The 14,888-nt window shown below is 45.1% G+C and overlaps 4 protein-coding genes across 4 annotated transcripts in view; 1 reads left to right on the forward strand and 3 right to left on the reverse strand.

Annotated features, from left to right (window-relative positions):
• The window catches only part of LOC117900342, a 134,705-nt gene extending 134,028 nt beyond the window's left edge, over window positions 1-677 (reverse strand). Inside the window, exon 1 of the mRNA XM_034810681.1 lies at window positions 295-677. The gene's annotated coding sequence lies outside the window, so the exon portion shown is untranslated. The remainder of the gene's footprint in view (window positions 1-294) is intronic.
• A 2,949-nt stretch (window positions 678-3,626) lies between these two features.
• LOC117900345 (uncharacterized protein CG13380-like) lies at window positions 3,627-4,361 on the reverse strand. The gene is made up of 2 exons (XM_034810687.1): window positions 4,060-4,361; window positions 3,627-3,993 (listed from the first exon to the last, which is right to left on the reverse strand). The coding sequence occupies exons 1-2, from the start codon at window positions 4,204-4,206 to the stop codon at window positions 3,709-3,711; spliced, it is 432 nt and encodes a 143-aa protein (XP_034666578.1). The 5' UTR covers window positions 4,207-4,361; the 3' UTR covers window positions 3,627-3,708.
• A 1,519-nt stretch (window positions 4,362-5,880) lies between these two features.
• Window positions 5,881-7,089, forward strand: LOC117901409 (microspherule protein 1-like). The gene has a single exon (XM_034812143.1). The coding sequence runs from the start codon at window positions 5,944-5,946 to the stop codon at window positions 7,087-7,089; it is 1,146 nt and encodes a 381-aa protein (XP_034668034.1). The 5' UTR covers window positions 5,881-5,943.
• A 6,524-nt stretch (window positions 7,090-13,613) lies between these two features.
• LOC117900577 (transmembrane emp24 domain-containing protein 5) lies at window positions 13,614-14,391 on the reverse strand. Its single transcript, XM_034810987.1, has one exon. It carries the CDS (start codon window positions 14,334-14,336, stop codon window positions 13,647-13,649), a length of 690 nt encoding a protein of 229 aa, XP_034666878.1. The 5' UTR covers window positions 14,337-14,391; the 3' UTR covers window positions 13,614-13,646.
• Window positions 14,392-14,888: the final 497 nt, after the last annotated feature.

Consider the following 14,888-nt stretch of genomic DNA (forward strand, 5'->3'; position numbering starts at 1 on the left):
TGTTTTAATTGGGTTTTTCTCTGCAAACTAAAACTGAGTTTGCCTCACATTTTCGTTGAAAATATTCCCCAGAATTTGTTCATCAATTTTCATGGAAAAACTGATGAGTTTTGCCTTCACAGAAATTCTCCAATTCAAAAATGCTCGTTATTTGCTGCCGAGAAATTGGTAAGCCAGACTTAATAGACAGACTTTATGTGGGATATGCCACACTTTCTATTTTTGCCATTTTCGTATTTTGTATTTTCTGTTTCAATTTTTCCCAGGAAATTTGTGATTTGCTGAGCAGCTTACATTTTCGTTTAGTTTTCTCTTTTTTCTGCACTTTCCACTTTTCCACTGAGTGTGTTTTCCGTGTGTTTATTCAATCCGTTAGCCGTAACCGTAACCGTAACCGACCTTTCTTTTGGCTGCTGCTGTCTGGGGGGCGCCACAACTTTAAGTTCCCAACACCGCTTGGGGGCCACCTTTTTGCCCGAATATTTGCCACACGCACTGTCACACACAGACACACACCACACACACACACAGACACACCTATGGGGGCCAGAGGATGATAGACCGCCGTTGAGGACACGTTAACGCGTCGCAGGTTGTACGGGGAGAGCGCGTATAGTGAAGTGCTCCACAGTGTACGGATGCTGGAGCTTGACTGAACTGACAATTCACTGGCCAACAGCCATCGAAGTTGGCCAGAACCTACTACAACCTAAAGCAAGGCGAGGCGAGGCAAGACGAGGCGAGACGAACCGAGGCAGTGGCTGTGCCACGAACGAAGCTCCACGAGACGAGCCAGGATGCTGGGCAGCAGCAGCAGCAGCGAATTTCCTCACATTACAGCATCCCTGTGGCAGCTTTTGCAGGGGAAGGCAGCTTTCCCTTAAGAGAGAGGCTCTGGCCATGGAAGAGTAAAGTTCCGCAGCTTGGAGTCCACATTCAGCGTGGCTGACAGGAGAGCGCGAAAAGCTTTCCCCAAAAAGCTTTTATCTAGACTTGAATGGGGGTGGCATTTCGGGTGTTTTGCGGCGTGTTTTGTTTGTGTTATAATATTTGAAATGTCTGTCTGGGTTATTATTTATTTTTGGGGCAAAAAGCTTCTCGCTGTATTTGGCTCTCTTTCGCTCTTTCTAGGATTTTCCCCCCTGGCACTGCCAACCTTTTGCAGCAATTTACACCTAACAGGTGGTGGCCACAGCCACAGCAGCTCTCTCCCACCAAATGTCTAATCTCTCTTCATATCGTAGCACACAAAATGCCTGGCCTAATCGCTTGCACACCTTTGAGAGCCAATCAATGAACAATGACCCCAAAAACAGAGGCTGGCTGCTCCCGCTGCTCCTGCGCCTCCGCCTGATCCAGTGACAAATGAAAAGCTTCGCCTAAATGTACGAAATTTGTCCACATGGCTGACTGGCAGACAGCGCTAATTAAACCACACGAACAGAGGGGGAGTGGAGGCCAACAACCAGGACATTAAAACTGATATAAAGCCCTGAAAAATCAGGGAACCGCACACACACACAGCCTATCCCTGCTCCTCCTGCTGCCAGTTGTTTCAACTTGCAAGCCATTAACTGCTTTGTTTGTCAGGCCAAAAAGGGTGATGGGCGGGAGGTAACACTGATTCTATAATGGAAGGACGTTGCTGCAGCTCCCCGAAATCCCGTAAAGGCTCCTCCTGTAGCTCCCTGTAAGTGACACGTAGAGACAATCGAATTGTGATTTGCCAGGGAGGGAGGGGAGAGACAGAGGGCCATGGGCAGGCGGCACTCTGTCAGAGTGGCAGTCGGTACGGGTCGGGGGCGGGGGCAGCAGCGCCACTTCCTTGAACTGTTTTTGGCCATTAAGTGGCGCCGCACATGTTTGCCTCCACTCCAAGGGCAGAGAGCAGACACAGGTGTCTTTGACCTACACTGAGAGACAAAACCAGGCACCGAAAATGGGATGCCAGAGGATTTCTAGTGCCGAAATTGGACTCCGCTTTTGGCTCTACTTTAAGTGCCACAAAAAATCCACAACTTATGCCCTTTGATTGTCCAACTTTTTGTTAGTTTTGTGCGTTAATTCTGTATCTCTGTGCCATAAAGGCAAATCTCAACACAAGAGAGAGATTTGTAAGAAAAACCTAAACAACAACTGTGACAATCTACATAAAAGCTGCGCTGGTAGAGACTTGCTGGACATTTCTCCATCTCTTTATTTATCATCATCATCATCATCATGGTTTTGCCTACTGCTACAGGACTTTGTGCGCTTCGTGTGGGTATGTTGGGCTTGTTGAGAGGTTTGCAATAAATATAAAAGAGTATTTGGAAGCAATTCCAGTGGTTTAATGGGAGTTTGTCACTATATTTAACACTTAACGAAGAAATCTATCGAAAATGCAGTTACATTTTATGTTAATTTGTTGCTCTATGCCTTTTATACCCATCCATATACCATCCATTAGTTCCCTAAAATTTCCAGGGCATCTCCAGACTCCTTACCTTCCTTCCGCCTCCTTTTTTTTTTGCTTTCAAAAACTTTTTTGTGCTCGAAATAAAAGCAAAAGTTAGCAGAAGCAAATCCTTCGGCTGTCCTGACAACTCTCCTCCTCCCACCCCCTCCCACGCTCTCCTTCGCTCTATTGCTCTCTCTCTCTCTCTCTCCTGTCTCTCTGTCATATATCATAGGTTTTCGTGTGAGTGTGTGTGTGTGTGTGTGTGTCTCCCCCGCCTCATTGTTGTTGTGGTCATCGTCTGTCTTTTGTGTCTTTTTCTTCTTGGGAGTTATATTTTTCTTCTTTTTTTTCTGTTCTTATGGTTTGTCTCTCATCCAGTAATAAACTTAAATTGTTATTTCACCTTGAAAGCGCTACAAAAAAGATTTACGGTCGTCTTGGGACCTCAGTTCTCAACCCTCCCCCACTGCCCTTGCTACCCAACCTCCTTTGACCATAGATCTAACCCATACTTTCCCATACCATAGCCCAGTTCCTGCCCTTTTCCTGTCCACTCACCATTTTCTGTGGTTCTGTTAGCATTTTTATGCTACATGGCCATTGGAGCTCTCTCTCTCTCTCTATCTCTGGTTAAAGCTTAAAGTTCTCATTCCTTCCCTTTCACTTTCACTCCCCCAAAAGCTTATTTTGATTTTCGTTTGTTTTGTTTGTTCCTTTTCTGTTGTCGCATATTTATTATGGCCCCGTATATTATGATGTCTAGAAAATGTCCAGACAATTTATGCCCTGGCCATAAGTAATGAAAGAGACAGACAGACAGAATGGATAGGGAAGGGACAGAGACAGCAAAAAGCAGAGAGTGAAGTAGAGCAGAGGATTTAGGCCTTAAGCAATTTAATTTCTATTGGGGTAGGCCTCTCGGGGCAAAGCCTTAAATGGAATTATTGGCGTAATTTCTGGGCCAGCAGCAGGCCTACTTTCTATAGAAATTGTTGTTTTAGCTGACAGTTAAGTGTTTCAGAGAAATTGAGAGGAATCTTAAGGGTACATGAAATCAAAGAGAGATCCACAACGACTGGAAGAGCAAAAATATTCCAGAAGAGCAAAAGATTGATCCAGAATCCAGAAGACACAATCTACAAGCCAACAAGAGCAAATAGTTTTCGTGGAAGCACACATCAATTATTATTAACAATTCCTGATTTAAAATGCATTAATTGTCTATAAAAATATTCTATTGTGGCACTTCCAGTGGCACTTCCCTTAGCTTAAAGATCTTTATCATCGTCGTCTGGCAGTTTGGCATTCAACTTCTCAACGTCTTCCTCGAGGAAATCGGTTTCGTTGATGGTATAATGAGCAGCGCAGCAGGGACACTCACGAAAGTCCATGAGGAAAGCAACCGAAGGATGTTTCTGGCAAATTTTTGCAACGCGTCCCCACATGAAGCGGTAACAGGCGACACACTGATAAACCTTATTGGGACGATCGCAGATGCAAACGAGCTTGTTGGTACGCCCTTTGTTCACCGTTCCCGGAGGGCAGTCAGTCATCTGAAGGGTTAGTTAATTAGTGTGAAGAATGCGCCTTGAATTCTTGCAACTTCGAAGCTGACTAACCTGCTGTGTCTCTGCATTATGCTTGCGATTATTGAACAGACGGTTCTTTGGAGCTGATGGTTCCTCAAAGTTACCATATTTATTGCGGAGCATGGCCATAATGGCATCGGGACTGTTTTTTTCTTCGAGAACTTTTTGTGCGTTCATGTTGCAAATAATGAGCTTTGGATCTTCTTTGAAGTAAAATCTTTTTCAAATGTCAAATATGACACGAATTTTGCACAATTAAATTCGATTTAAAATTAATTTTCAACTTTTTTCAATCAATATTTTTGGGAATACTTATTCAAACCGAATGTTACCGCTTGTGAGACACAAATTGAACTGGCTTTAAACAGGAAATATTCTTTTTAAGAAACTTTTATAGAAATTTCTCGGCTTGCTAAGTTGCCTTTTTATGCGAATCATCTACAGGGTTGCTTCGGAAAGGCTTCTTAGAAATCGCTAAAAAATCCCTAAAAATAGTATTGCAGTTAACACTTTTCTCTTTAAGTGTTGGAAAACATTTGGTTATGCAAAATGTGCCATATATGATTTTTAATACCACAATAAAACCTGCCTTACAACACTGCTCCATCGTTACTTTCCCTGCTGCCCTATGCCCCACTTTTCAGCCCATTATTATCGCATTAATTGCAGTCTCTCAACAACAACAGGAAAGGCAACAGTAGACCCAAAAACTTTCCAACTTCAATGATACTTTCGCGGACAATCCTGTCAACACGGTCGGTCGGTCGGTCCTCCCTCTGCAGGCCGTACTCTCTCTCCTCCCTAGAGCGCATTATTAATTAAATGCAAAATGTTTACACTAATAATTTCAGCATGAATTTGCCCATGCCCCCCATCCCAACCCAAGAGATCGCGCGCGCATCTTGACTGCGTGGAGGAGCAGCACAGCACAGCGCCAATGGGAAACGGAAGGAGCCATAAATTTCGCCTTTGGCTGCAGCCAGAGAGAGAGAGCGAGAGAGAAACGCGCACGCAGCGGCCACAAATTGTGAGTTATCTTCAGGCCCAGGGCACGGGACCCAACCAGCATCCTCCTTGGCTGTTAACGTTGTTGCTGCTGCTCCCGCTGCTGCATGCAAACACATTAAATTAAATTATTGTCACTGGGGCGACTGCATCTGCATCTGCATCCTTGTTTCCTTGTCCTTGTCGCTGTCGTTATTGTCCGCGCCTTAGTTCGGGCTTGTCGCCATGTTTCCCCTTACTTGTTCTTCGACTGCCATGCCATGGATGCTGCAGAGTCCTGTGGCCTGGTGTGGGCTCCTGCGTGGCTGCTAAATGTGCGCTAAATAGCTCGGGCGCAGAACTTCTTTTGTCGCGCGACAAAGTATTTTACACAGTTTTGAGGCTTTTTTGGGGGCCATGCCACGTTTCATTAGGCATTAGAAAGGCCATAAAGGACATAATGGATGGTGCATGGGCGATATTTATGCAATTTTCCAACACTTGGAGAACTTACGAGTCAATTCCAACACTAGTTAAAGGTTCTGCTACACTTTTAAGAGTTTACCAACACTGATCAAGTCAGAATCAAAATGACAGTTTGCCAGCGCTTCAGCAGCAGCAAAAATAAAAGGCAAATCAAGGGAAAATATTAGTAAAAATATTCGAATTTCGAAAGCTCTGACATAGAGCCAGTTTCAGCCAAAAAAAATATAGTTTTAGTGGTAAAAAACAACCCAAAACCCAAGGAAATAACGATCCTTGACGTCGCTAACTGAACGGATCATCTGGTAAGTGAATATCCCTCAGCCTAGCAACTCAACAAAGTCTCTTCCAGAACTCCAACCTTTGACCATAGAATTTCCCGCACAAGCTTTGAGTTTTACCACTCAAAAGATTCATCGAATCAGCTCTTACAGTCAAACCTAGACCATGGATCGTCCCACCAAGCCAAACAAGGCATTTCGTCCAAAAAGCACTATACCCAAGCCACTTTTGGTGCCCAAAAATGAGCCCCTGGAGCCACAAGAAGCCCCACCAAAGCCCAAGAAAACTGGTCTTTCGCCAACGGTAGGCCGTTGGAAGCCCATTGACGACTTGGCTTTGATGATTGGTGTTCAACAGACCAATGATTTGAATTTGGTGCACAGTGCCACAACGTTTTCGAGCAACTTTACGCTGCAGGAGGTGCAGCATCGTTGGTGCGCCCTCATGTACGCCCCAGCCGCGTCTCGTTTGGCCCTCATGGGCATAGGGAATCTCCACCCAGAAGCGGCGGAAAGTGTGCACAAGAAGGCAATGTACAGCGAAAAGGAGGAGGCATTGCTGGCTAGCTTCAAGAGTACGGAGAGTCCCACGTTGGAGCAGTTTCAGGAGCTGCTCGATAAGAACGTTTCAACCTTTTGGCACACGCGCACCGCTCGGGATCTTGAGCACAATTGGCTGCTCATGAAGAAGTATTTTCTGCTGCCCGATCAGGTGATACCACTCGATGCACCCGATTCTCAACCGCGCAGCTTCTCAGACGTCGAAGAAGATATTTGCAAGGCGGATCTGAAGGAGCCACTCGACGAGGCCCTGGAGCAGGAGCTGGAGCTGCAAAATCGCCGCAACAAGCGTTCCGTTCGTCTGCTGGAGAACGAAATGTCCCGCCTGTCCGTGCTGGTGGACTCTGCCATGGGCCCGAATGCTGCCAGCCAGGAGTTGGACAGCGAGACCATGGCCTGCCTGTGCGGCCAACAGGTGCGCTACTTGATGCAGCACAAGGAGATCACATTCGGTCGCGATGGCAAAGACTCTTCGGTGGATGTGGATCTCTCGCTGGAGGGAAATGCATCGAAAATCTCACGCCAACAGGGCACCATCAAGCTGCGCAGCAACGGCGACTTCTTCATCTCCAACGAGGGCAAACGGCCCATTTTTGTGGCTGGCAAACCGCTGCTGCAGGGCCACAAGACGCGTCTCGCACACAACAATCTGCTGGAGATTTATGGATTGCGCTTGAATTTTCTAATCAATAGCAATGTTATACAAGCCATGCGCCGTGAGAGCTCTCGGAATAAGGAGTCATTGATGTAGAGCTAGGGATGGGGATTTGGGAGTGCCACAGCGAAACAAGTTACCAAATATTTAATGAATTAATTATACAAATTCATACCTTTATGGAGTATTTTATGGTAAATTGTTTCGTTTATAAAAATAAATATTATGTGGCACTAACGCTTTTTGGTTTTATTTGGTTGGAGTTCGAGGCTCAATTTCTGTTTAATTTTCATGGAATTTACGGGCATCTACTGACTATGCATTTCCCTCGAAATATAAGATATTTACATCTAAATATTCTGATAACAACTGGGCGAAGTCTTTCCCTGAGTTTAAGACATAAGAGCCTCTAAGATTCAGTCACTACATCGAAGCCAATCACACAAAGTTTCAGTGAAAAATCAAAAAGAATGAAGCGACTTCTATCTGCAGATACTCCCACCCAAAATGATTAATTATACTTTAAAAATTACACCTCAATCTGCCCTGTCTATACCCTAAAAACCATAGTTCTTCCAGGGCATCTTTCACTTCGACTCTCACTCCTTTGCTTTCACCGCTTTTATCATATTTTTATTTTCTGGCGAAAAACTTTGAACAGAAATTTGCACTTAGCAGCGCGTCAAGTTTTTTTCTGGCATGCTCATTATCTGTGGCTGACAACAACATTCAACCATTTTTAATAGCCACTAAATGGAAAAGAGTTAACAAAGGCACATACACAGACACACACAGCTGAGGCACACACACAGACCGACAGTACACGCATTTTTTTATGGCCATTGTAATTTGGTCGGCGCTCAGTAGTGCGCTTCGCTGATCGCTTTGGTCACTACTCCTTGGAGTAGTTCCAGTTGGGGCTGAGGTAGGGGCAAGTGCAATTTGTGGCAAGCTTTGACAGTGCAACGCATTAGCCCATCCCGTCATACACTTTTACAGACTTTCTTTTCATGCGTTGGGCAAGTTGTGAAGGCAGCAGCTTGGCTTTAGCTTTAGCTTTGGGGCAAAGTCAAAAGCATTTTAAAGAGCCACCAGTTGAGGTTTCCTTCCGCCCCACTCCCCCCTCTCGTGACAAGTAGCCATTTCGGGCAGGGGCTGGCACTGGGTCTGGTCGGTAAATGCAAATTTTTGTGCCCCACGCAAGTTGCATATTCATGGCCCCAAATGCATTTGCGTGCACATCCCCTTTGCATATTTTTTGTTGCGATTACAACTTGAGGAGCAGTCAAGGCGAGTCGTAAAGCAAAAAAATATTGTATATGCCACACATAAATTCACTCAAAACTCAACATTCAACATAGAAAGGCACTTTTCAAGCAACAGCGAGGGGCTGAGAGCTGAGCTGCAGCCCTGCGAAAGTGTAAAGTTTTCCCATCAAGAGAGATCTCTCGCTGCTCAATGAAAACTAAACAAAAGTTTGGCCAATTGCTGAAGGATCTGCGTCCTGTAAGAAAGTTCAGGCCAAAATAAGGAAAGGGAAAAGGAAAAGGAAAAGCAAAACAGAGCAGCGAAAACTGGAAAACAAGCAGTGAAAATTGTACAACTGCAGACTGCAGCAGCTAAGAAAACATTTTTGGGAATGCTGCAAAAGTGGGTTAATTTGCCAAAAGGATTCTTTGTGGCACACAAACACACATTCCACATGTCTGTAGCTGCGTGTGTGTGTTTGCCCCACTCACATAATTGCCAAAGCGTGCAAAAGTTTCATTGTTTTGAGCAGTCCCACTCGCTGCCGCCCAAAGTTTACTTCTGCGAAGAGGGAAAAGGCGCAAAGTGAGAGAAAAACAGAGAAAAGTGAGAGCGAGAAACGAAAGCTTTCGTAGTTTAAAGCGTTGTGCTTTGCAGCGTTTTGTTTTTAAGTGACAAAAGACAAAGCGACTAAGCGGGCAAACAGGTGCCAGCTAATGGCAAGAAAAAGGTGCGACGGAGAGGTGAGAAAAGGTTAAGGACAACATATGGTCATGGTTAGATATTTTTGACTATTTATTTTATTAAATAAACCCACTAGTTATGACCCTCTTGCAGCTGTAACGCAAGCAGAGCTAATGGTCAGTATAGATCTCAACTTAAGATCATTTTCCATTGCTTCAACTTCAGCCATAAAATCTACAAAATTCAGTTCCACACTGAATGTCCCAAGAAACTTTTCCACTGCCATTTTGCCGCACTTTCGGGCACATCAAACTGTGTGTTCCAAGGCCAAGCTGTACACCAGTAAACTTGCCTCAATGTGTGCCTGTCACTTGCTGGCAGTCGCCTTGAACGAACGGTCAGCAGAAGCTAATTAGTAATTTATTTTTAGCATTTGCCGCATATTAAATTTTTGCACAAAACTTAATTCATGTTGGCAGGCAGGCAGAAGGCCAAAAGAGGCACAGGCAAAGGCCCAGGCAAGTGGCAAGTGCCCACTGAGGCATCGCTCGCCAGTGCTGTAAATGGCCTCCAACATGCAATTAATTGTGTCATTGTAGCCATTAACCAGACAGTTGAGCAGTAACCCAATTTGTTCGCTTGATTATGGAGGGAGGAGCCACTTGACCGCCGCCCCCCCTAATGGCACATGGGCAAATGGAGGCCACAGCCCAGCTGCCAGCCAAGGCGATCCCAAAATGTTCATTGTGTGTGCCAGTTTGCAATTAAAACGCCCCTAAAATAAAAGAATACACGAGTAAATGGAGGACCCTATGGAAAGGCAGGGCAGGGCAGAGCGGGGAGTGAGTGTTCTTCGAGTGAGCATTAAGGTTCTGCTGGCATATGTCTTGATATGTCAGTTGTCATGCATAATGAAGAGGGACTCCCTCAGCCTTACTCCTGCATTCTTAATGTGATACCTTCGGAGATGAAAGGCTCTGGCAAAACACGTGAACTTTTGCGATAAAATGGAATCATAAATTAGTTGCTACTTAGGGAGAGCTCCAAGGTCCTAAGGGAATTACAAAAAATTAATAAGAAACGAGCATAATTGAGTGGCGAATATTTTGGGAGTTTCTTGGTGCTGGATTTGAATTTCTTGGGTTATCAAATCTTGTCTTCAGCTCTAAACTCTCAACAGGCAGAGCTGTTCCCTGTCGTTATCAGGCTCTATTGTTACGTCAGACCTTAGCTGCACGCGTAATCCAATTCCACATGCCACATTTGACACAACAGCAAAGTGATTGCATTACAAAGACAATGTTGCAAGTTGTGAGATGCCGCTGCCACATGTGCCATGTGCCATGTGCCATATTCGTGAAACGCTAATGAGGGCGCCGTGCAGTCCATGCAGTCCGCCGATGCGGTCGACCACATCATAATGGTGATTGTTTGGCAGGAGGAATGCCACATGCCCTGTGGCCGCTGGCAAATTGCTTGAAGGAGTTGCTGAAATCTCTAGAGATGCCTCCAGAGTTCCTTGTGGAACTGACACACTTTTGATTACCAAATAAAATGCTACTCGCATTTATTGAAACGATTTTAATAACCTCTCAAGCTGTGCTTCTACTTTCTTTTGTGTGTCTGTCTGTGGGGGGGAAATGCACATGAAAAGCTTTGCGTTTTATGCATCTTTTGTGTGCCACAGAGAGTGCGCCTCAGGTACTTAATCTAACATCGTTGCATGCCCCATCATCTGCCATTGCTGCTGTTGTCATCATCATCTCTATTCAGAGCTCGTGCTGTGTGGCATAAACCAAATGTATTCTATATTCAAATGCTCAACCTTCGGGCCACTGTTTGGCCTTTTGTGCAGCCCTGTGGCAGGCGAAACTAACTGTGTTCAGGGCTGCATTTTGGTTTATCAGTGGCAGGATACTCGCTCTGTCTCTTTCTCTCTCTCCGTGCGGAATATTGCATTTTATTTGTTTGACTTTTCCATTAATATTTTGTCAATTGACGCCCGGCAAACATATTGATAGGAATATTTATGTTGGTTTTTGTTTTGCCTTTGCTTTTGTTTTGTTTATTGAGGTTTCCAATTTGCGAATATTTGTGCTCTAATCTGTTAATGCTTGAGGTAAACTCTGGGCTTCTGCCCCTCTACAAATATTAAAAATATAAACTTAAAGCAAATACACTTTAAATACAATTCAGTCAGTGCTTGAGCTTCGCTTTATTTTCTTTTCCCATTCGCATGTCCCTCATTAAGCATTGAAGGAGATTTCAGGCAGATGACAGCTGGCGCCAGCCAGACGCTGGACAACCCCGGATTACATCTGACGAAAGAGCTTCCAGCTTCGGTCTCTGTGCCTGACTTCTTCTCGAGGAGGAGCCCAGCCCTTTTCTTGTACGTGTAATATTGCCCCGCGGGCCGCGGCCATAATTTGATCGTTAAAAAGGCCAGCCAACGCGGCCATTTGCCGACGCCTTTTGCATCGTTTGCCCAAGCTGCAATTAAATGTCCTTTTACGATTGTGCAGCATTTGCAGTCCGTGTAATGAAATTAACAGCAATGCCAATGGGCCACACCGAGCGGACTCTGCACCATATCCTGGTGTGGCACTGATAAACGATCGCAAGAACCCACAGCCCGAGTCCCAATCCCAATCCCAAGCCCAAGCCCATGTCCCTGCTTGGCTTTAAAATGCCACTTAAGTGTAAAGTAAAACTGCCATTGAAATGCGGGCAGCATTAAATTGCCAACAAATATACGAAATACACCAAGATACGTGTGTGAGTGTGTGTGTGTCTCCCTTTTTTCGGTGGGGTATAATTCCATGGATGAATTCCGTGTGTGGCTGGGGATCAGGGAACTGGGGACGTCACCGCCAGGGTGTGTCAGTCAGCCATAATTGCAAGCCAACGAAGGACTTATTTATTTATTATACTCTATGCAGAAAAGTGTTTGCACTTGGAAAGAACGTGTTTTTTTCCAGGAAAAAGGAGAGAGATCTCTGTCTGCATACTATGACTTTTCCAGTACGAATCGTACTCGAAAAAAAATGTCAACAAATAGATAATCCTGGTAGCCAGGGACTAAAATATCGTTTCTATCGGTTCAGTATGAAAATCAAATAAATTCATAAATAAATAATCAGTACTCATCGATCTCTCTGGCTGTTCCTCTCCCAGTGGTGCTTAGCAGAGATCTGGGATACTTTAGGGTGCAAATTATTTTTCATTTAACGAATAAAAACTTCTGAAATTGTTTGTAAATGTGATTGAAATTGCATTTAAAATATTCTTGTAACTAAATTAGGAAATAAATTAGTTATTATACAAATATTAAATTAAACACGATATATTTTTTGTGTTTTTCTTTGACCTTTAGAAGAAGTTTGTTGTGTTTCTATAATATTTGCTTCATATTTTATGTCACAGCCTAAGATTTTTAGTGGATACGAGGCAAGATCTCTCCTTCTAAATAGTTTAAGAGCTAACAAAAGGTTTTTTTTTGTAGATAAACTAAAAAAAATTGACAATGAAAAGTATTTCGAGTCTGTAAATTTCTGCCAAATTTAATCAAAATAGAAATTGGCATAAAAAAAGGGTTAAAATACAAGAGAATTTCCAGCTTCTCCACTTATGGTAGGACATTCTTCTTTGAGTCGTTATCACTTGAACACACACACACACACACATCCCTGCAGCGACACTTGCCACGTTGAAGCACTTGGCTGGCCACAGGTGGCGCTTTAATTTGCACCTTTTACTGGCGCCTGGGAGCCCTGTCAACGCTGCTGATGGTGGTGGCCGCAGCGCCTCACCCAAAAGTCCATGCCGCAGTGAGAGTCGGAGTCAGAGTCGGAGGTCCGGAGGTCCGGAGAGCAGCTCGAAGCGAAGGCTAAGTGAGCCACTATGTCAGTAAGCCCCCCAGGAGGATGTAGGGGCGCAGCAGTTGATAGCGCGAGAGAGGGAGCGAGAGAGGGAGAGAGGGAAGGGTAGGGTGCGACGCTGGGGAGTAATTAACACTGCGTCGGAGCTGGAGCTGGCGCTGGGTAAACACAATGGGAACCGGGAACCGCCGCAGTCGTTAATTACGCCAACAATGCTGCAACACACGCAGCAGCGGCAATGCGGGGCGTGGCATGCCACAGAAGTGGCAGTGGCACCAGGTAGGGCCAAGGAGCCAAAAGCTAAATGGAAGAAGAAACGGAAGTGTAAATTGCTGCTGGAAGCAGCCACACAATCAGCGTGGCTAAAGCCAAGGAAACAGGCTAAAAGCTGCAAAGATTAGTTCCAAGAAAAGTGAGCGAAATGAATCCTTAGAAATATTTAGAGCAGGAAGTAAATACAGATAAAAGTGGCAACGATTAGCTAAGGATTCAGTGCAGGAAATTGATAACTTGGACGGGTATTAAATGATAAAGATGAAGGCTGCAAAGAGTAGTTAGAGAAGCAGTTCGAGGGGTCAGAAATGTGAGAAAAGGTCCAGGAGAAAGGCATCATCGAGGTAGCATTTGATTTAGAAAAAACCCAGGATAAAAAGACAAAGTTAAAACCTTTCAAAGAGCACTCCATACCCCAACATTTCCATCATTCTATCAGCCTTAAGATAAAGCCTTCAAAATATACTTCTAACAGCGTTTTCTCTGCCATTTTCTCCCACTTCCCCACAGCTACATTCCTTTTCCATAAACCTTTAATTTACTCAAACAAAATCATCAAAAAACTCCCAATTAAAAACGCTGCCAAAGCTTATGGAGCGTGCCATTGGTGCTGAAAATGCTGCGCAGCATAAAGACCTGCAGCATGCCCACGAAAATCATGGCCAGAAACTGAACCCCGGACCAATTGTTGACCATGTCATAGTTGGATTCGGCCAGCTTGCGATCGCGTGCCTCATGGGCCCGTATGTAGTCCTGTGTCTGTCGTGAGCGCATCAGATTCACCTGCACCTTGTTGATGTAATCGCTGAGACCGGTGAAGATCGACTCGAAGTGGTAGTCGGTGAGCATTTCCTTGCGCAGATCGCGCACCTCCTGCGCCTCGTAGTCAGCGGCTGCCACTTCCAGCGAAAAGGAAACAATTTTCTGGTTGAATGTGCTGATGGTGTTGTCGAAGCACAACTTGTAGATGCCCGTCTCCTCGGCCACCAGCTGCAGGTTGCTCTTGTCCTTCTTGTCATCGGCGGCCAGTATCTTGCGCTGGGGATCCATCAGCGTGAAGCTGATGTCCCGGTCCCCATGGCCGCCAGCAATCACCTGGTAGTCCATTTTGATGATCTCTGTGGCGGCCACGGGCTGATGGAAGCACTCCATGCGTCCCGGATCCGCATAGATGGTCAAACGTGTATTAAACGGTTCCGCGCGGAGCGGCACGGGCAAACCAATGAACGCCAGGACGATGTAACAGACGATTTGGAACATTTTTGCTGTGATTTCTACGTAGGAATAATGATTGCTACTCGCTCTCAGTCGATTGCTGAGGGAAGCAATCTTTGTGTGTGTTTTTGGGGAACTGAAAGCAAAGGCCTACTGGATGTTAGTGCCACAAGCAGTTACATAGATACAGATACAGATGCAGATACAGATGCAGATACAGAGAGATGCACGCAGAAACAACTGCTAAATGCAGCTTTTAATAGCCAACGGCGATTGCTGCGGCATTACAACTGTGCAGCAGCAGAAGCAGCAGCAACAAAGTGCATAAAGGGTATCCTCTATATATCCATTTCAACCTGCCCTTACCGCCCCTCTGTTCCACCCTCTATGCAGCGCCCTTGCCCACTGCCTGCCTGCTGCTCGCTGGTTGAGGGTTTTCCTGCGAAAAACTAAAAGCAACAGCATCAAAAGGAATATGAATTGAGGTCGATGTGTAAATATTTGTCAACGGTAATGGAAATTTATGCTACCGTTGCTGCTGCAGCTACTGCCACAGCCGCTGCCTCCACCTCTACCTCTGCCTCTGCCAATGCTGTG

Source organism: Drosophila subobscura, chromosome U (assembly GCF_008121235.1).
Source record: "Drosophila subobscura isolate 14011-0131.10 chromosome U, UCBerk_Dsub_1.0, whole genome shotgun sequence".
Lineage (NCBI taxonomy): Eukaryota > Metazoa > Arthropoda > Insecta > Diptera > Drosophilidae > Drosophila > Drosophila subobscura.

Coding starts and splice junctions, on each gene's coding strand:
- LOC117900345 (XM_034810687.1), bottom strand. CDS start 4,206: ATGAACGCACAAAAAGTTCTCGAAGAAAAAAACAGTCCCGATGCCATT. Junction 3,994..4,059: donor ATAATGCAGAGACACAGCAG/GTTAGTCAGCTT, acceptor CTAACCCTTCAG/ATGACTGACTGCCCTCCGGG.
- LOC117901409 (XM_034812143.1), top strand. CDS start 5,944: ATGGATCGTCCCACCAAGCCAAACAAGGCATTTCGTCCAAAAAGCACT.
- LOC117900577 (XM_034810987.1), bottom strand. CDS start 14,336: ATGTTCCAAATCGTCTGTTACATCGTCCTGGCGTTCATTGGTTTGCCC.